A 22,309-nucleotide genomic window follows, 5' to 3' on the forward strand; every position below is an offset into this window, starting at 1 on the left:
TCTCAGAAAAGGGAAAATGCTTTTAAGAAGTACTTTCCTTTCATTCCTTGCTCTTATCCTACTAGGGATTGCTTTAGACACTGTTTCCAGAAAGCATTTACCTAGTTTTACATTTATTTTGATTCTTGAAACTCTCCTTCTGGACTCCTTACCTTTAGAATCTTGATAAAAGCTCCCAGGAAAGGCACACATAGGCACAACAATTACAACATCGTGCATATATGTTCAGAAGGATGGTGAATCTCTCAATACCTTCCTGGACCCCAGGTTCAGGTCCCTGATTACACTCAGGCTTTGCCAATCAATGCTTCCCCCTCTGCTGCTATTTCTGAGACATCTCGCCTGGCACAGCTTGCACTGCCCCTTCCCTCTTTCCTCCCGCTTTCCCAAACTCTCAGTCTCAGTCAGAAAAAAAGCTATTTCTGCCCATAAATGCAGGCAAGGTTGCCTGGTGGTGTCATCACAGGAGCCATAAAAGCTGTCCTGTACAGCCTAATGGAAAGCAAGGCTGCCTTTAGCTATCAATAGGATAAAAACTGGCATTTGCTGATGAGAAAAAAAAAAGCACAGTGAATGAAAACAGAGGAAATCCACCAAATATTGACAAGTTACAGCATTTCTGTACAGTTTGACACTCTGGTTGACCCATTCCCCCCTAAATGTTTCCTGCTATTTTGCTGTCCATTCTCTACTTCAAAATACTTCTCTCTATCCCTTCCACGATGTGAGCTTGAGTGACCTCAAGGTTAAGGCCTGCGGGTGTAAAAGAAGAATTGCCGGTCATATGAGGTGCCCAAGACCAGCTCACTCCAGATACTCTGGAGAATTCAGTACTGAAAACAAAGTAACATGACCCTTCTGTTTGGGGATATCACTCATCTATGTATTTGTTTTCCAGTTCTGCCAGGAATTCATTGGTGAGAGCAAGTGAAAACTGAGGTAATACCTGGACAGCCTCACCTTAGGCCCTTCAATGACTCATCTCTGTTTCTATCATCTGTACAATGAGAATAAAAACATAGTGATTTTTTACTTATCTCTATGTTTGTTAGTCTCCTGAAAAATTGATATTTAAGCTGATTTCCCTTCAACATGCTTCCAAAGGAAATTTCCCTGTCATCATTTTCTCGACTCATACTGAGAAAACACAAACTTTTCTTAATATCAGGTATGTAAAACACACTGTGGAAGATACGTAAATCACCTAGAATTATAGATTATATTTGTGAGTCAAAGGTACAGAATTTAGGTCTTAAGAATTTATTTTGGATGCTCTGCTCTTATGTTACTCTCTATCTGGGTAGATAGTTGCTGGTCTCTCAAAGTTTCTAGAATGACAGTTTTTAGTGTCAAAAATGAAAACAGATGTATGTATGTAGAGTCCTGCTCTGTGTAATCCTGCCTCTGTGTCAGCGAAAGTAAATTGTGGTAAGTCTTTGATGGTCTGGATTATGCAGCCTCTCACTAGGGTGAGACTCACTCTGCTCATCACCTATCAAACACAATATCTCATGTAACCCACTACTCTCTCCCACTCCCTATAAATGTGCCAGCAAATCTGGTCAGATATTCCTAAACACTTCAGTTGAAGTCCACATCTTTCTTATTCTTACCATCATTGCTTTCATCCAGACCCTCATGGTTTCGTTTTCTCTTAGATTATCATCTCCCCTCACTGTTTGACTAGCCCTATCCATTCTCTACCTGACTGCTGAGAAACCTTCCTAAAACGCCACTTTCATCATGTCAGGACCTTCTCCTGAAACCTCTGCTCCCCAGAAGCAGCAGGCAGCGTAATGTCTCCCAAAGTTGTCCACACTAGATACCTGTGACACATCATGTTATATGGCAAAAGATACTTTGCATACATAATTAAGGCTGCAGATCGTAAAATAGCGAGATTATCCTGGTAGGCCCAATACAATCACATGAGTTTTTAAAAACAGAGAACTTTCTCAGGCTGGAAACAGAGGAAATACAGCAGATGGGGAAGTCAGAGAGATGCAAAACATGAGAATGACTTGATTCACCATTACTGGTTCAAAGATGAAGGGCAAGATAACAACGAATGCAGGTAGTCTGAAGGAACTAAGAGAGGGTACGTGCTGACAGCCAGCAAGGAAACAGACCTCAGCCCTATGACCACAAGAAACTGAATTCCACCAATGACTTGAATGAGTTTGGGAACAGATTCTCTCCCAACACCTCCAGCTAAAAGCCCAGCCCAACCAACACTTTGATTTCAGCCTTGTGAGACCCAGAGAAGAGGAACCAGACTTCCGATCCATAGAACCACGGGATAATAAATTTGTGCTTTTTTTAAGCCATTAAGTGTGTGGTCATGTGTTATGACAGCAATAGAAGACTATTGCACCAGCTAATCTATCCAAACTCTCCTCCTACTCTTTAAGACACATCCAAGTCTAGGCCTATTCAATGAGTTCCAACTAATTTCCCTCTGCTCACAAACTGTAGCTTTTGATTTCTGCCAGGCCAGGCTCAGTTTTGTCCACAGAGCTTACATTCTTTGGAGAAGGAAAAAAAGAACACTAGAGAAATGACTAAATAGTGTAAATTCAGGGAGTGTGTGATAGACACAGAGCTGTGCTGTCCAGATTCCCCCTCAAGGAAGGACTTGCTGTCCAGGGGCAGAGAAGTGCCGTCAGCAGGCAGCTCTAGCTGTCACTCTTTCAGGACTCTCTTCAGCTACAGAAAGTCACCTTTCTCAAGACCGTAGGTTTTCCAAGGAGGCTTGCTTCTGATTACTGAGCGGGGAAGCAGGGATAGAGAGAGAGGCCCTGCCATTTTGGCTCAACACGGGCCACTCTGACAAGCAGTATTCACCTCAGAGCTCCCCACAGGGTTAGCCAAGTCTCTATCAGGCCCCCAAAGCAGTTTGACTTCGTCTTGTGCCCAATCCTGCTCCCTATTTTCTTTCACAGATTAATTCCTAATAGACCCCAAACTCTACCTCAGCATCTGCTTCTGGAGAATTCACCCTGTGACACAGTTGTAAGTACTAATAAGAAAATAAGGCAGGTTAAAGAGATAGTGTCTGAGATAGCAACACAGAGGCATGAGATAGCATAAAAATTGTCATGTTACACAGACTCAGAGAAGTCATATACCAAAAGAACTGTTTTTAAAATTATGGCTACATTTATAAGAAAGCAAGAAATAACTCAAACTGCAAGATACTGAAAATTAAAATAGTAAGAGTGTAGCTGACATGGGATGGGGTATGGGAAGTAGTTGGATCTGGAAACAGGACTTGATGGCAGGAGCTTTGATTTCAATTCACACACAGGGGCAGGGGAAAAGAGTTTAGGGCCCTGTGAAGCAGAGACTGGATGTGAGACTCTGCATAAATCTGGGACCCTAAAAGAGCTGCATCCTCAGTAGAAGAAAGACTGGAAAAACTCAACCCATCTGCCAATGAAAACTACAAGGAAGTTTGTTCTGCCACGAGGAAGAAAAAGAATCCCAAAAGAAGCCAAATGTCCACAATTTTACCACACAAGTGTTTGGCATTTCACTTGGGAAGCATAAGCAGTTCCAAGCTGAGAATTAAGGTAAGAATGTCACGAGCCAAAATATCTCTGGAGAATCAGGTGGCAGCAAATTAGTCTGCCCTGAATTCTCTCAGAAAAGAACAATACCAACAGAAGATGAGCTTACAATTTATGACATACGTTAGGGTACTGTACAGGATGATCAAGAGGCAGACAGAAGAGGTTATAAAATAAACATAATTAAAATAATGCAAGAGGGCCATCCTTGGGGACCTAGTGGTTAAGTTTGGCACGCTCCACTTTGGCGGCCCGGGTTTGGTTCCTAGGTGTGGACCTACACCACTCCTGTTAGTGGCCATGCTATGGCAGTGGCTCACATAAAAAAAGGAGAAAAAGAGGAAGATTGACAATGGATGTTAGCTCAGGGTGAATCTCTCTCAGCTAAAAAATAATAATAATGTAAGAGAATAAAAAGGTGAAGAAACTACAAGAAAAGACTAAGACATTGAAAAAAGAGAACTTGACAGATTTGGGGAAAAACACAAATAGAACCCCTAAAAATAAAAATTTTAATCATTGACATTAAAAATTCAATGGTTAGATTAAAGAGCAGATCAAACAGAACTGAAGAGAGAATTAGCAAAGTAGAAAATGGATCTGAGAACATTTGTCCAACGTTCCCATGGAGGTGTGCCACTCAGATCTCCCTTCAAGACATTCCATTGAGGAGAATGTAGTTGACCGATAGCTTCAGCTACTGAACCTCTGGATTTACCACTTCCTTCACTCTGAGGCTTAGTCTCAGGGGCACTAGAGCCAGGCCATTTCTGCTCAACATGAAATGTTTTTAATGGGTTACTTTTGCTCAGGAACTCCTCATCAAAACCTCCCCAGAACTACATTGCAGCCTAAGCTTCTTCTACCAAATCCTTCTTCCCATCTTTCCTTTCACAATTGTCAGCCATGTATGATGGTCTGAGGTTCTCCCTGTCTATTCCTGCTCGTTCCCTCTTTATATTACATTTCCTCCAATTAATCTCTTGCATATCTAATCCTTCCTTGGTTTCTGCTTCTTAAAGAGGCCACACTTACACAAAAATAGAACTAAAATAACCAAGCAACATTAGCATTGAATATAGAAGGGAGTGATCAACATTAAGACATTTAATAGTGCTTTGATTGTATAAAGGCAAAGAGTTTAGTGAGAGTTTGATTAGATTTATATTTTGTTAAGAATGCATGTTAGATTTATATTTTGTTAAGAATGCATGTTTAAAATGTAGGGACAAACACTTAAAGATTACAATAGAGGGCATTATTGCAAACCCAGAAGAAAGGAGTAAAGAAAACTTTATTAATCTAATGAAGAATAAAAGAGGAAAAAGCAAAGCGATAAAAAAGTGAGACAACTAAAAAAACCACAATTTATGATGGCAAAACAGTCCAGCAAAGTAATCACAATAAAATTGTCATTTAAACTCAAACTATCATATGAGCTTATCAAAAATCAAGCTATATATGATAAGAAGAGAAACACCTAACCTTTAAGGTCCCCCCAAAACAGAAACTAAAGTTATGTAGGAAGATATTCTAAGAAAAAACTTCCTAAAAATGGGCTTGCATTTTTAATATCAGAAAAAAAAGAGTTTTACAGGTTTTTTAAGGCATTAAGGGAAATGGAGGAGTATTTCATAATGACAGAAGGAATTTACTGAAAATATAATAATCCTAAACCTGTGAGCACCTAACAACATAGCTTGAAAATATATAAACAAAAATATCAAGAAAAAAATTTCCAAGAGATGAAAAAATACACAATCATAATGAGAGAATTTGATACATCACTCTCAGGAACTTAGAAATAAAGTGAATAAAAATTATTAAGGATGTAGAAGATTTGACGATCACAATTAAGAGTAATCTAACAAATATAGAGAAAATCCAGCACTATTAGAAAATATATATTCTTTTTAACTATACATTGAACATTTACAAAAATTGATCAAATTAAATGCAACTGAGCAAAACTCAACAAACACCAAAGTGTTGACATAATATACACCTCTTTCTCTGACCATAATGCAATAAGACTAGACATCAGCAAGAAAATAACTCCCAAATCCCATACATTTGAAAATCCTAAAACAGAGGTGCTAAATAATCTGTAGTTCAAAAATTAAATCATAATAGAAATTTGAAAAAAATTTATAATTGAACAGCAATTGTTTTAAAAATACTATACATTAGAACTAGTAGGATATAGCTGATAGCATATTTGAGAGGAATTCACAACCTTAAATTCATGTATTAAAGGAAAATTGAAAAATAGAGAGTTAAGCATCCAACTCAAAAAGCTAGTGTAAAATTTGAAAAGTAAATCCCAAAAAAGTAAAAAGAAAAAAAAAGAAAGAAAAGAGTGAATGGGTAGGATGGGAGTGGTTCTCTATTTTAGTGGTTCTCTCTTTAGGCCTCTCTTAGGCCATTTGGAGAGAAATATGCAAAAAGGAAAAATTTAAGATATTAATAAAATGTTTTTTAAAAATAACAATATGCACATTTTGCTTTCTGCTCTACCATGGAAGGAGACAGAAAATTGGCTTACCAGTCTGTAATGCATAGCAGCTGTATATATAGAGAGTGGAAAAATCATGCAACTCTTGGCTCATGAATCCTCCCACAGGGATAAAGCCATAGATGCAGCAAGTGCTGTGAGAATAGATCCCTTGAGGAAAGGATGATGACAGACTATGTGAAGGGAATTCATACTCCTGAAATTAGAGAGGCTTTCAGTTCTGTCACCCAGTTGCACCAGTGAAAGTTGGCGTCTGCACCTCGTGTACCAGCCCACATGACACCACACCTCTTGTGGGAAGACGTTCACCCTGGCCTCCTACCAGCAGGTGGGACATACCCCTCCTGCTTGCAACACCATAGGACCTCAATGCCACTCAGAGACTTTTGCTCCTGATCCTAAAGTACCCTTTGCTTATGCGCTTTGTTTTTCACATCCTGTCATTCACCCCATTCAGAGAAAACTAATCACTCATGTTCTTCAAACAGATGATTCTCCTATCATACTCACATCATTGTCACCAACGCAGGTCATCCATCATCACTCAGACTTTCCTTCTTCAATATGTTGTAGCTCCACTAATTGAATCCAACTTTCCACACCTGCTAGCCTTCAGAAAACCCACCGAGGAACTCCCTATCACATCACCCTACTCTTCTTCTCTGCATGGCACTTATCATCTGGTCACTTTCTTACTTATTTACTTTATTGTTTCTTTCACGCCTTCCCCCATGAGAACGTCATCTCCATGAAAGCAGGGACCTGCTGTGTCTTGTTCCCTACCATATGCCAGTTCCCAGCAGTACCTCACACACTGTGGGAAATTAATAAATACTTTTGAAAAGATGAATTAAGTAATGAATGAATTTCTCCATATATATCCAGAGAATCTCCTCTCCATATGAAGGCAAGAGGGAAGAACATTAGCACTAATGTCCATTCTTTAGTATGATCCTGTCATTTTAGAGTTTGTAAATGACAGTAAAGATAATGTTGTGCAGCCCCCTCATGCCCATCTTTCTCTGCCACGTGAGAATTATTCTCCTGCTATGCTGGCCCCATGCCCAGATTCAAAGGACTATACTATATCGATTTTAGCTGGGGCATGATGCCAGCCAAGGACCATTTGGGAAGAATTTCCCACAGTAGGCAGAAAGTGACACCTTGGATGCAAGCTTAAACTGCTCTCAGCAGCAAGTGATGCTAAACAGGGTCCATTTCAGACTGCACAGTGGGAGAGCACACCTGGGCATTCTGAAACATGGCATCAGCAGCCAAAACTGTTTTTTGTTTAAATCTCAACCCAGGCAAACCTAGGAAATCCAGTCACACATCACGAAACCTATTGAACCTTGTTAATCTCAGACAGTTTGTGGCCCTAATTAATCCCTGCCTCCTTGAAGGGTTTTGTCTTTGGCATTTGTTTACTTCAAAGTTGCCTAAAAGTTCAACAATCAGCAACACTCAGGTCATCTTATTCACATTATTTTTGTTTTTTCCGCAAAGGTGTGTGTAGAGCTAAAAAATAACATGGCAACTGAGAAAAGATGGCTGCATAATGGAAATGTTATCATCAACCAATAATTTCCCTGCCAAATATTCATACTGTGGCAGAAAGCTAATTCTAACACTTAACAAGTAATTTGGTAGAAATTTCTAAAGACTAAATTTTAATAGGTAAACTGTCAGAATTCCAATCAATTCAGCTAACTTTTATTGAGTACCAAAGGGCCAGTCAGAGTAAGGTCTAATTGGCTACTCTCCAGGCTTTCCAAACCACCTTAAATTTTGCTTCTTCTAGAAAGAAGAATCTTTTCTGATCCTTCCAAGACTAAGTGTCCCTACTTGTTCTTCTAGAATCTTTTGCTGACTCCTGCTAATTTTTATGAACTTTTGTTACCTCAATAAAATATAAGCTCCTTGAAGATAAGGATCATGTCTTGCTTTCCTATTGTGTTCCTAGGGCTTAGTGCAGGGCCTGGGAGAGAACGGGTGTTGAATAAGTGCATTTGGTTGGATAGATGAATGAATGGATGGATGGCAAAAGGAGTGATGAATGAACCAGAGTAAGCATTATAGCAGACTCCTTAGGTACCCCAAATCACAGTCCCCTCAGATTTTAGGACAGCTCAGTGGACAATATGTGAAAGCTCAGACTAAACCCTTTCACTGCCTTTTCCCTTGAACATAATCTGCATGCCTTTCTGCCTTCTCCTCAGGGCCTTCTCTGACACTGCAGATGCCCATTCAGCCCACGCACAGGCACAGTCTGGTCCAGAAGTACAGGGGAAGAGCAATCTGGTCCAGAAGTGCAGATCCTCAGGGAAATCCTCAGCCAGTGAGGTGCGAGAGCAGTGGATGGATGTCCCAGCCTCCAACCCTCAGGCAGACAGCCTTAGAAGCATTCTGAATGCCTCATCAAGTCTCAGCAGAATCAAACCCCTGTGGCCTACAGCAACACCCTCAATACTGCATCCTTATTCTGCCGTCACTCTCCTCACTCCTTCACATCTGTTTCCTGTGATCATCTCCCAAATAAACTGCCTCTACCCAAGTCCTTGTCTCAGGCTTTACTTTCACAGAAACTCAAAGAAAAGTATCATAATGAATCTAATGTGAAACGCTCAACTTGAGAAAGATGTCCAAGGACCTAAATGATCTAAGACATGACAGCCTCAGAGAACATATGTGAGAAAATATCATATCACATACGTTCCACCATTAACAAAATAATGAAAGAGAAAACACTGAACACGGTCCCCAGATCATAGCAAATGCCTGGTAAATTGTTTCTTTCTTCTTTGCTAGTTACTTCCCATCCTTTCTGGATTGCTTCCCCTATAAGCTGTGTGGGAACCCTATCAAAGACATCAGCCTCTAGGCTACTCCCACCACCTTCTGTGTAAATGTCCCAGAAGGTTTCTTACTCTAAAAACTAAGGCTCTTGGTGAGGAACTATATTTACACAGAGATCAAGAGACGTGGTAATCAACAAAAGTTGTAACAGCTGATACTTAGTGTAAAAAATACAAGTTATACTCTAGTGTTGGTATTTAGCTCTTCCACTTTTACAGAGAGTACTAATTGATTAATTAATATTATTGGTTGACTAAATGAATAAAATCAAGAACCATATTACAAGTACTGGAGGACAGTCTGGGCTGTCAGTCATTCTTGCCTATATAAAGCTTAGTTGCTTGATTCATAAAGTTAAATGTAGATGGAGTTCCCAGGATAGTCACATGTGGACAAGCTTTTGTAGGGGAGGAAGACATTTCCTCTTCCCAAATGGGGGTTCGTCTGGCTGGAGAACGAATTAAATTCACATGAGACAGAATAGCAAGAGAAAATTAAACAAAGCTTTATGAGGAACCATGGCCCGGGGCCTTTCTTCCCGAAGGAAGAATGGGCACCGAAGAAGTGGGGTGCACAGAGTGGTTATATACCCCCAAACGGGGTGTTTCACATGTGATTGAAATGTCCCTCCCACAATAGTCACAAGATTGCCCTGTCGGCACAGTGCTTGATGGACACAGCAGGTAATGGTCTGCTATCTCTGGGCGTAGCAGGAGGCAAGTCTATCATCTGGAGCTGGGCGGTCACAAGTGAGCGCAGCAATCAGTTCCTAGCCTAAGGAAAGATGCTTAATCCTTAAAGAAATGCCAAAGTTGGGAGGGGGAGGGAAGTCAGTTACAGGAGGTTACCAGACTAGCACAATAAAATGCAGATTTTAAGTCCTTGCCTTTGGTATTGATTAAGAGTTTTTAGAGAGAAGGTCATCTCCTTTCTTCTTACTGGTACAGAGAGGGAGGCACCTTTACAGATAGAGATTTACCTTACAAACGTAAATGTGTCCTAACACAGGGCAAGTTCCATTCCTCAGAGCCTCCTTCCCTGTCCCAGTTTATCAAAAGCAATCAGCCTCAAATAATCCTCATGCCAAAGAGACATATCTTGGGGTGGCCAATTTCAGGTCCCCATACTTTATAAATCTGAATCTGCCAAATTAGTATTGCTACTTCTCCCAGGTTACATTTTCATTTTAGTGATTTTACCCAAAGATGAAGATATCTTAGGGTTTCAGTCACTGGGGGTAACCAGACGAAGAGGTTTAGGGAGTGACCTCAAACCAAATCACATAAGCAGTCCACCTAAAAGCAAGATCTAACCTTTTCCCTGATGAATGTTACTGTCCCTGTCAAATGTCAATAGTGCCTTTCATTAAATATGAAAAATACTATAATTTTACCGTCTCTTCAACACAGAGTTAGAAAACCTTTGGATTATTCAAGCATCCAAACTTAAAGTGAGCAAACATCACAGATCCTGAAAACATATTGTGTCTTAGGAAAGAAATCACAGCACGTGCACAACTCTGGTTTCACATTTGCAATTCTCAACCTCTTTTTCAAACACCTTGTTTCTGCAAAAATAAAAATCATTCCAAATCTAGGAATTAGTGGTGAGTGAAATTGGCAACATTTGAATTTTTCACATGTCTAATCTTAACACTATATTCTAAACAAATTAAACTTAAAACAGAAACCCTAAATATATCTTGGACAGAATTTATCTATAGTGACGGCAAAAATGAAGTACAGTCCTACCACCATCTTTATCAATACACTCAAAAGCCCCCAGTAAGCATACTAGTTAAGTAATGATATTGGGCCTGCTGTGCAAGTGCAGCTATAAGAGGAGCACTGTATTTTAATCAGCATCAAAGTCATCCCTGATAAGCATGCAATCCGAGTAAAAATGGTGGGCTTGCTATGCAAACATAAGGTCAAAACCAACATTAGCTCTTTCTTTCAACCAGATTGTTATCCTAAACCTGCTTTCACAGACACTCTGGGCCCACTATCATTTATCACTTAATTTTCTAAATTTTCTAAGTGAGCTGAAAAGTATAATAACCATACTTAGTCAAGGATCTATTTTGTGATATTATTTTCAGTACTTTATTTTCTATTATTATTACATGAAATTCTCCAAGAAGCTCTTTGAACTTTTTCAGAACAATTTGTTTTAATTAAAATATGGAGAGAATTCCATTGCCAAAATTAGCAATTCAGTACCATCAGATTTGATGTAGGATTCACACTAATTTTATCAAGTGAAATTTCTCGCCATTTAAATATATGTTCTTATCAATTCAAGGATTCATATTTTTGCAACTTCAGCATTGGTTTTCCTACTCCAGCAAAGACATAAAAGAGAAAAGACATAAACTGAAGATTTTCCTCTGTGCTGGGTGCTCTGCCTACCCAACACCCAGTGAGGATTAAGCTTTGCTTCTGTGTCCCCGTTTATAAATGACGACCCTAGGGTTCATAGCTGCTTAATAGCTTCCTCCAGATCACAGTGACAAAGGGGGAACACAAACAAGAGAAGTTGAAAATCACTTACTAGTACTTGCCACTGCTGTCACAGAAGAGAGTTAATTGGATCAAACTATACGTCTCTCTCTCTCTCTCTAATCTCATTGGAATTTCAGGAGGAGAATGCTGGGAGGCTGTGACTAGTGTGTACTACATCTTGTTGGAAGATGCTCTGGGAGTTCACTAGAAAACTTCCTTTGAAATCAGAAGCAAGAGCTTATTAAAACTAATAAAAAATAAGATCATTGCCCAAATAGGGAAGAACAAGATCAAGGAGTGAAAAGAGACACGCAGAATCTATATTACTATAACCTTTGGCAGAAAATGGTAGAGCTTTCAGCTAAGAGAGGAACAGAGGGTCTGTGTGTGGACAAGAGTAAAGTGGAAGTTCAGAAGCCATGTCTTGCCAGGTGGTTGTTTAGGTCAAGCCTGCCTGTGGATTTCAAACAATCAATTATGGAAGAAGAGAAGTGAAAAGCCAACTTTTTTCTAAATTTTTCAGTAATGCATATTTAGCACAAGTTATAACGCAGAGTCTAAAGTGAAATCTGGGTTTGAAAAAAAAAAAGCTTAGTTACCCTGATAACTGTTTCAAGGAACGGCTGTTCCAAGAATCAAACTTCCGTTAACAATCAAGGGCAACAAGCACAACCACTGGTTGCCTCTCTTCAAGGTGAAAAGGGGCGTGAAGGGCACTGTGAGCAGTATTTGTGAGCAAGAGTCTGAAGTCCTCTCAGTGACACACCTTCATGGCTTCAAAGTCAGTGATGACAGAGAACCCAGGAACTGCACCAGGAAAGGATGTTTAGGTCTTGTTTCTGCCTGCTTTGAGAGTCTCTCCACTTGAGAGAAAATAATTATCTGGAAAAACCAAAGGTCTCAGTGGCCTGAGGACAAGATTAAATGAAACAAAGCTTTCTTCCTGGGGCGGGTGAGGCGGTGAGGCAGGAGGGATAGAAGATGGGGAGTGGATAAGCTGCAAAATCCTCATTCCTCAAGGCTGAAATATCAACAACAGAAAGGAACAAAACACACACACACTGTCATTGAAATGAAGAGCACTGGATCCTAGGTTTGCTGTAAACAAGCTGCATCTTAGAGGTTAATATTCCTCAGCCTCTTCAGCCTGCCCGTCTCTTTTCACCCAAGAGTTTAATTTTAGCTCTGTATTAATTATACATTACAATTACACATAGACGTGGGCACGCACACACACTGTAATGATTATGCTGCTATCGTGGACTCGCTCTGGAACTTATTCGTGTCACCTCAGCCCCCGTGGGATACGATGTTTACCATCTAGTACCTCACACTTGATTTTCTCTGGAGATGGTTGCCCGGAATCGAGCTTCCTCCAAAATGGAAACTCTTTGCCAGGGCTTTCCAAAGGGAAGAGATTACAGGTCTCTATGTCAGATGCCATGCAGTGGCAAACAAAATGTGCATATGATGACAAAATCAAAATTTTCTGACCATCCATCATAGGCAAGTGTGGCTTCATGTGCTTGGAGGGCCATATATGTGGCCACGCCTCACAGGGGCAATCCAATTCAGACCTGTGGTTTGTAGGTTGCACGGGAAATGGATGTTGAAGGCTTTTCCTGTCATCGCTGCAGTTTTGGTGATTGCAAGACGTGCTGGGGAGCAAAGACTCCGCAGAAATATCTCTGCACTGCCCCCAAGCCCAGCTATTTGCCCTTGACATCTTGAAACTGGCACTTCAATGAGCTCTTAGCCTCAGAGCAATGTATGCAATGTAAGACCAGAAGCATCTATTTATTAAGCTTGGTCACTAGATTGATCTTTTCCTATGGCCAGCTCTGAGGCAGAGTTAATGAGGATGAAGCAGAAGCTGAGCTGGGACATATTGAGCCACGGGCTACACCTGAAGGCCTCACTCTCTGGTAAAAGAATCAGGACAGCTCCCTCCTGGCATCAAAATGGCATGAAGTGGACCTATGAGCAGAAATTTCAGGCAACTTTTACTCCCCGCACTTCCCCTTTATCTGTTCCTGAAAGCCTGGCCATGTGGTTGCTGCAACACAACATGCTTGCCTCCCAGGACTGCAGCCTTCCCCCAAGAATTGGACTTCTTCATTTGTAAATCGGTCACATATTTATTGTGTCCCTCCATGTCCGAGCACTGTGCCATGTGCTGAAGACACAGCAGTGAACAAAGCAGAGTCCCTTCTCTTAGAGACCTCACAGGGTAGTGAGAATAACTGGCAAGGAGCCAAACAAATGCTCAGGTGGTGCATTTTCAGGTGGTGACAATGCCTTGATGGAGGCTGCGGCATGGTGGAATGACAACCTCAGATAGGGTGGTCAGGGAAAGCTTCTCTCAGGAAGCGTCATTTCAGCTGAGCCCTGCCAAGCCACAGGGTAGAGGCCCAAGCACATCCTTCAAAGAACACGAAGGAGGAGAGATGTCCAGAGAGTTAAATATATCTCTGCTTTGGTAACAGCTCTTGCGTTTCCTCTCTCCAATAACTTAGGTGAGGTATTTATTATTGGAGACACAGCTGTGGGATGGGTTCAACTGGTTTGGGCGCTGAAACCCCAGGGAGGCCACATGAGCTCATACAAAGAGATGGATACAGGTCCAAATTGCCAGCACTGAAAGGACTGTGTGATGTTGAGCATGTTATTCAGCTTCCGCAAGCCCCTGTTTTCTCATTGGGAAGAATGGTTTGATATAGGGATTAAATTACAGAGCATGGGAATGTTTATCTGGCTTAATTCTTGGCTCATAATAGGTGCTCAAGGAGCATTCACCAGAGTCAATAATTGTGCGTGTGTCAGGTTTGAAGTCAGGCCCTGTGCAGACTTTTAAAAATTTAATTCTCCCAATAAAATGCATACTATTGTTATCTCCATTTTAAAGACGAGGGAGCAGAAGCCAAGAAGACCTAAGTAAATTGCTCTATTTGTAAAGCTGGTAAGTGGGAGAGCTGGTCCTCAACCCAGGTTTGGCCTCAGAGCCAGACAACACATTTTCCTAGTACAACATAGGCATGCCAGGAGTTTCCAGGCCCAAACCACGTCCCATCTCCTCAGGTGGAATCAGAAGCCACCCACCTTAATATTCCGCTGCCATCTCATCTTCATTTGAGAGAATCACAAAGAAAAAGTGGTTCCATTCCATTTTGACCTTTTCTCTCTGCTTTCTTCTCAATTAACATGACACAAAGCTGAAAGATCTTTTGTTTAACTTTATTTATTAAGAAAATAGGCTGGCATGAGCATAGCTGGGGTGAGATTCCTATTGCTCCGTGCAGGGAGTGGTTTGTCACACACAAACACAGTGTGACAGATTGGGTCCGCTGATAGAAACGGCCCGTGAGCAGCATACCGCTTTGCCACTTATCTCCAAAGAAAAGCTGTCTCCATAAGGATGATGAAAACTTTGTCTGACAAATCAGCAAAGTACAAAATAGCAAAAGTTCAGTGAAACTGTCCATGAAAAAAAATCCTTCTATTTTTCTATATTCCATTGAGAATTCACAAGGAATTAGACAGTTGGCTACATATAAACAAAAGGGGGGATAAACCAAGAATTAGTTATTTTAATAATAATAACAACTATGAGGCCAGCCTTGGTGATCTAGTGGTTAAGATTCGGCACTCTCAGCACTGTGGCTTGGGTTCGTTTCTGGTCAGGGAACCACACCACCCATCTGTGGGTTGTCATACTGTGGCGGCTGCATATTGCTGTGATGCTGAAAGCTATGCCACTGGTATTTCAAATACCTGCAGGGTCACCCATGGTGGACAGGTTTTAGCGGAGCCTCCAGACTAAGACAGACTAGGAAGAAGGACCTGGCCACCCACTTGTGAAAAAATTGGCCATGAAAACTCTGTGAACAGCAGCAGAGCATTATCCCATACAGAGCCAGAAGGTGAGAGGATGGCGTGAAAAGACCAGGCAGGGTTTTGCTCTGCTGTACCCAGGGTCACTAGGAGACAGAATCCACTGGATGGTGCTAACAACAACACCAACAACTATGAGGTCTATATTCTAGGAGAGTTGTAGGAATACAAAAAAGTATTTGAAAAATTATAAGGTTTTTCAGTGATTTGGTCCACAAAAATTTAAGTGCATATTATATTCCTGGCACTGTTCTAAACACTGGGAATACAGAAACAAATAAAACAAATAAAAATACATACTATCAAAACAACAATAATAATAACAATAAATAGCTACCATTGTGGAACCTATCCTCTTTCTGCAATTATTGAATATTATAGAAATATGAGTAATTTTTGTTTCCTTAGCTTTGCGGTTAACTCCTATTTAACTGTAAATATCTGACAATATGCTCCTTTAATTGGTTATCTGTCAAGTAAACCTTACCCATTCACCAGTTTCCTAAGAGCTCATTTTGGTAAGAGAAGGGGGAAATACAGAGGGGCATGGAACGTGAAGACATAGGAGGCTGTGCCAGGTGAGGTTGTGGGGAGGGGGCAGGAAGGAGGAGAACGATGCCTCTCACAATTTTGCCTACCAAAAACACTGCAACACAGAAGTAATTTCACTATTATTCTAAGTAAACCACCTGCTACTGCTTTCAAAAAAGAAAAAAATCACATAACACATTTCAAAGTCAGAAACAGTGTGTAGGATCTGCATTTCTATTCCTTCCATTAGCATGGATAATCAAGAGTTTACTGTGTGTGTTCAATCAAAGCTAGCCCCAAGCGAGTCCTAAAATATAGCAATTACATGGTTTCCTCCCACTCCTGCCCTGCATAATGGATCCTGAAGGAGAAAGGGTGTTCAAACAGGCTGAAGCATAATTCTTAGTGCGTGGGTAAATCTGAAAAAAAAGTGAGGCACTTTAAAATAGGTAGGAGAAAGGAGCATGGGTGTGTCCTTCCCTGAAACACCAAGAATAGTCCCTTTTTTGGAGGAAAGAAGATGAGGCCAGAGTGACAAAATGAGATTTGATTGGTTGGTTACTCTTTACTTCCAAAAGAAGATTCCAGGGGATTGAGACCACAGGCCCCTCCAAAACAGTAGTTAGCCCAAAGAAGAGAAATGAGAGAGAGAGAGAGGCAGGCTCTAGGGGTTGTCAGATCTCTATGATAAGGAATGGCACATTATGCCTGCGTTTTCAGAAGTGGCCCTCCTCTTATCCTAGTTTCAAAAGAAGCCCCCTCTATTCACCTTCTCATTAAAACAGCCTCTCCAGAAAAAATGCTGAGACCACACAAAGCAGGACATTCATCACTAGGGCAACCCGGGTGCTCACTGAAAGCTGGCCGGCACAAAGGGCTCGCTGAAGGCTTTGCAGGAAAGCTGGTTCCCTTCGCCTCAGACCATATTTCAGATTTAACATCGAACTCAAATAGGAATCAAATTCTATTTTTTGTTTTTTGTACTAGAAGTACTTACGAAAAGTAAAGTCATCCTTTTAATTTAATTTTACTTTTTAAAGTAGGCAACTTCTTGGGTAGTATTAAGCACCAGATATTTATTTACCAAGACACTGCCACCAGCTACATCCCATCCCATTTATACCATCTAAATTCTGTGTGGCTAATTGTCTCCCCGGATGGCCTGGATACTAAATCTGCAAGGACCATTCAGACATGTTCCTTCTCAGCTTTGCCCCTATGTGCTCCCCTCCCACATCTGCCTTCCACCCATCCTCCCTGTCAAAGACCACACACACACACACACACACACACACACACACACACACAGAGTCTCCTCAGGGCCCGCAGAAGCCTACCCATCTACAGCTCAAATATGATGTGTGAAATGACGCCAGAATCTGATTACAGCACTATTCACACATATATAACGGAATTTACTGCAAGTCATTTTTGTCTCATATACATTTTTAAGGACTTCAAGATATTAAATTTACAAAAGAAAAAAAATCTCCACTCAGTGGAGGCAAGGGGCAGACTGTCTTATAACAAAACCATCACAAGCTACCTTCCAGTTAGTGCGCTTACCTGATCAACCCTGCTTTATTCCTGGTCTTCCTTATAGATCTCTTTCTTTTCCTGGAGATAAAATAAAACCGCTACATTTGGCCAGAATAATAATATTGTATCTCAGCTTTATTTTAATTTGCTGTTGACAAAGCTTTTTCTCAGTCACTTTTCAGAAAAATAACACCTCCTGAGAAATCATCTTTAGCGTATCAGAATCTCCAGCAGAAGTTCCACTGTAGACACCTGGGGCAATTTTCTCAGCTACAGGACAGACTTCAGCTGGAGTGTGAAATTGGATCTTTTTTATTTTTTGTCTTTTTCATGTATTCTGAGGAGTGGGGGTGAATTGGTTTTGTATTCCCATTTCACGTAAACCGTTCTGTTATTTTGTTTTAAATCTACACAAAGCACCTAAAAAAGAAACTTGAAAAGAAACCCAGCTGAAATATTAGCTCTTTCACATTTATCAACAAAGAATTAGAGAGATTAGGAAAATAACCAGATAGAGTTAATAATAACCAAAAAGAGTATCAAGTTCTGAGTCAGATCCCAAGGATTCCAAGATTAGTAAGACATAAATTCTGCTCTTGTGATATTCATTCTAGGTGAAAACAAAGAGGAGAGAGTATTTATCCATCCGGAAAGAGAAATAAAGTATCTCAGAATAGGTAATACCTTGAGAGCTATTTGAGGTCCTCAACAACTTTTGAGAGTCTAAAAGGGGTCCTGAGATCAAAATGTTTGAAAGCTGCTGTTCTAGCACATTGAGTAGGAAGTGAAGAAAACAGAGACAGAGAGTAGAAACAATGCTTTCAGGAAGTTTGGCTAGGAAAAAGAAAGACATAGGATTACTGCTAGAAGGGAACTTTGGGATCAAGGGTTGTGTGTGCGTGTGTGTGTGTGTTAAAACAGACACTATTTAAATTTGAGCATGTTTACATACTACGGATGAGGGTCCCTTAAAGGGAGAGATGCTGTATGGGTGGGGGCCGGGGTACAGTAGAGAGAATAAAATCCCTTAGAAGAAATACAGGGATTAGTCTCAGATTGGAGAAGGGACAGCTCAGTCCTTTTTACAGGAGAAAATTAGGACAGGATTGATTCTAATGTCGAGAAAATTTTAGTTTTTGTGGCAAGAAGTTGAGGAAGCTCTCATCTTATGGCTGCTATACATTCTGTGAGTTAGGAGGGAAGGTTATGTGCTGAGGAAGTGGAGAAAGGTTGAGAGCAGGGGAAGAGCAAGAGGTTAAAGAGATGGGAGAATATTTGAGTGCATTCTTATGGAGAATGTGAGGGACGTGACTATGGAATTCTGTTAGGATTTCCAGGAAGCATTGAAAATTCTGTTGATTAAAGTTGAACATCATAACTTATAGCGAACCAAATCACTAGATTAAAAGATTTTTTACTTTATTGTAAAATATAACATAAACACAAAAGTACATAAAACAGATATTTATAATTAAACAAATATTTCTAGAGTTTATCAATACCTTTATCCTCCTACCAGATAATTAAAAACTATAGAATGCTTTCACTGAATTTATTCACTCACCATATATGGTTATCATCCTGTATTTTAAGCCTGTGTTTTAACTCCATAATCCATTTTTTTTATATAGTAAGTGTTCATTTATACTTACCCATGTATTTATCACTTTCTTTACTCTCCATTTCTTCTTTCATTTTAGGCCTTTCATTTGCACTTACCCTCCTTTAGAATTTCCTTTAGCAATGGTATGTTGGTGCAAATACTCGCTATTTTTGCTTGTCTGAAAATGATCTTTTTTCACCTTTATTTTTTAAAGATTTTTCTCAGGGTATATAACTCTAACTTGGCAGGTATTTTCTTTCAGTGATTAGAAGATATCATTCCACTGACTCCTGGCTTTCATTGCTGATACTCGGAAGTTAGCAGTCAGTCTAACTGTTGCTCCATTAAAAGCATTCTGATATTTTTCTCTGGCTGCTTTGAATATTTTCTCTTTTTCTTTGGCGTTCTGCAGTTTCCTTGTAAAGCATCTAGGAATGCAGTTCATATATTTACCCTGCTTAAGATATGATTGCTTTTTGAATCTTTAGATTGGTGTATTTCATCAACTCTGCAAAATTCCCAGTCATCATTTCTTCCAATACTGTCTCTGCTTCTATTCTGTCTCTCCTCAACTTAAATGTACATTATAGCTTCCTCTGTGACTTTTAAAATCTCCTTGTCTATATTTTTATCTCTTTATGATTTATTCTGTATATTTTCTTCTCACCTATATTTCCATTCATCTTCCCATTATTTCTGTGGATTATTTGCTGTTAAATCCAGTCACTGAGCTAAATTTAGGTTACCTTTTGTTTTTCATTTTAGAAGATTTACTTGGCTCTTTTTCAAATGTTAGGTCAAATTTTAGAGTTCCTTGTGTTTGCCATTTATTTCCTTAAAGAGAGTAAGCATAAGCGTTTACAATCGGTCTCTAATGATTCCAATTTGTGAAGTCTTTATAGATCTGCTTCTTCTGTTATTCTTAATGTTTTCTCCTCATGATATTCTGTTGCCTTGCATAAGTGATTTTATTTTGCACCATATACTTTTCACTTTCCCTGAAAAATATTTGTGGGGACTCCTTGAAGTGTAGCACTAAGTTACCTGTCTCCAAAGAAGATCTGAGTTTACCTCTGCTTGGAAACCAAGGGTACCACCAGTCTAGAACCACCTTAAAACAAATTTTTGGGTTGAAGTTTCCCTAGACCCCTCAGGATATGTGAACTCAGGCTGCAAATATATTCAAAGTTTGGCCTTTGGCCACACCTTTTCAAAAAGTAATTTTTCTCCTTTCCTTTTTTCCCTCTTCTATGTGTAGCTCCAAGGCAACATTTCCTGCAGTTTCTTTCTGATTCACCCTTCCTTGAGAGCCTAGCCCTTTGTGATTATGGCTTAATGTGAGGAGAGTCTCTTATTAGATTCCCTTCCTGCCCTAGGCCCAGGCCTTAAATTATGATCCCTTACCCTATGAGGCCACCAAAACCAAAGTACAATTTTTCCAACATAGAAAATGCCTTCCAGGCCAAGGGACTTCAGTGTTTGGCTTACTTTTTTGAGTTTTCAGTTTTCCTTAAATTTTGATCTGGTAATTCCTTAATATCTCTTTAAATTATTCAATATTTTGAAAGAGATATTTTTATTATACCCAGTATTTTCAGCAGGAGAAATTTGTCCAAACAATCTGGTCAACCATCAACAAAGTGGAAATCATAATAATTCTTCAGGAATGCTCATCAGCCCACTTACGGACGTACAGAAAATGGACATTTGTTTCATGCAGGTCTGGGGTCTTGCCAAGTAAGAATAGAAATAAGATGTGTTAAGTCACCAACAGTCAAAGTCTTGAATTATAAAATATGAGCTGAATGAGAAGAAAATAATAAAAGAAGTGTTTGAAACATTGAATGTAGATGATAAACAGAATAGAGGTCTCAATCAGCTCAAAGAATTGATACATTAGGAACAATTTAGTGAGTGACCTAAGCAGACAGGAAATTACAAAAAGTGAAATATCTAGGTACATGATTTCCAAAATAGAGAAGTTTATTGTGACTAGGAAAGTAGGCAGCTGAAGTACAGTGGTCGAGAAGGTTATTTTGAAGACAAAGAGGTCAAAAACCTGAGATTTCGAAGCCAGCCAAGATAAGGTCAGAACTAGAAATGGAACAAAAGACCACAAGACAGACCGGAAGTCTTCAGTGAGTGAATGGAAATGATCATTACAAGGGTAGATTTCAGGAACCAGGTGAAATAGAAGGTGGTATGCCAGATGTCATTTACCTCAAAATAGCAGAGGAAATTTCATGAAGGGGCAGGAGTAATCTCCTGAAATAGCTTTAAGAAATAAGATGACACAGATTTTGCATCCATATCTGAGGAATGTCAGAAGTGAAAGAATTATGATAAGGCAGATTTGAAAAGCAACCAAACAGGACGTCTAGATCTGAAATGGTTCCCTCCTTTTATCATATCACTGTGGATCCCAATGAGAACATAAGATTCACTTCCCTTTCTTCAAGAATCAATTCAAAAGCAAGAAGGGATTTCAGGAAATGGTAGGCAATTTGACATCAAAGAATCAGTTTTATTAATGGTTCAGGCAAGTACACAATGACCGCCAACATTTGGAGATCTCTAGTATAGCTAGTAAGGATAACATGGCTTAGAGTAACTCTCTCTGGCAGCTTGGTATGCTATATACTCTGAACAACAAATAAAAATGCTCAAAGAATTTCCACAGAAAAGATCCAAGAAACCTGAGCTCACCATTAGAAACAATCGCAAAACTCACAGGTAAATAAGCACCTTGCAAGTCAATGAGGATAAAACAGTGGAATCAGACCTATAATAGCTTCATACACTAGAATTAGCAGAATAGAACTTAAAGTAAGTATGTCTGATATGTTTAAAGAAATAAAATAGATGTAAAATATGAATAACATGTCCAGGCATATTTGAAAAAGAACCAAATAGGAGTTCTCAATCTGAAAAGAAAAAGATGATAATGAAATGAGAAACTCAATGATAGGTTTAACAGCTGATTAAACACAACTGAGGAATTAGTGAATCAGAGATTTGGAGAATTAACCAGAATACAATAAGGATATCCTAAGAGATAGAATATATCAAAGAGAGTTAAGATAAATGGAGAATAGAATGAGAGATTCTAACATGAATCTAATCAGAGTTTCAAGCGCAGAGAAGAGATGGGAGAGAGAATATTTAAAGAGTCTATGGCTAAGAATTGGTGAAAGAACAACAAATCTTAAGCAGAAAAAATTAGGAAAAATGTACACCTAAACTCATTTTAGCAACACTAGAGAACACCAAAGAGCAGCTTACCTGCAAAGAACTACGGCAG

The 22,309-nt window shown here is 39.7% G+C and overlaps 1 protein-coding gene across 2 annotated transcripts in view; it reads right to left on the reverse strand.

Moving 5' to 3' along the window:
• Window positions 1–22,309, reverse strand: part of MACIR (macrophage immunometabolism regulator) — a 169,392-nt gene that overhangs the window by 26,335 nt on the left and 120,748 nt on the right. Inside the window, exon 4 of one of the 2 annotated variants that reach the window (XM_070571321.1) lies at window positions 17,426–17,483. The exons of the other annotated variant lie outside the window; for it this stretch is intronic. Within the exon in view, the coding sequence (XP_070427422.1) occupies window positions 17,448–17,483 (36 nt within the window). The 3' untranslated portion in view covers window positions 17,426–17,447. Of the gene's footprint in view, window positions 1–17,425; window positions 17,484–22,309 lie in introns of those variants that run through there. 2 annotated transcript variants of the gene reach the window in all.

Source organism: Equus przewalskii, chromosome 13 (genome assembly GCF_037783145.1).
Source record: "Equus przewalskii isolate Varuska chromosome 13, EquPr2, whole genome shotgun sequence".
In the NCBI taxonomy this organism is placed as follows: Eukaryota; Metazoa; Chordata; class Mammalia; order Perissodactyla; family Equidae; genus Equus; species Equus przewalskii.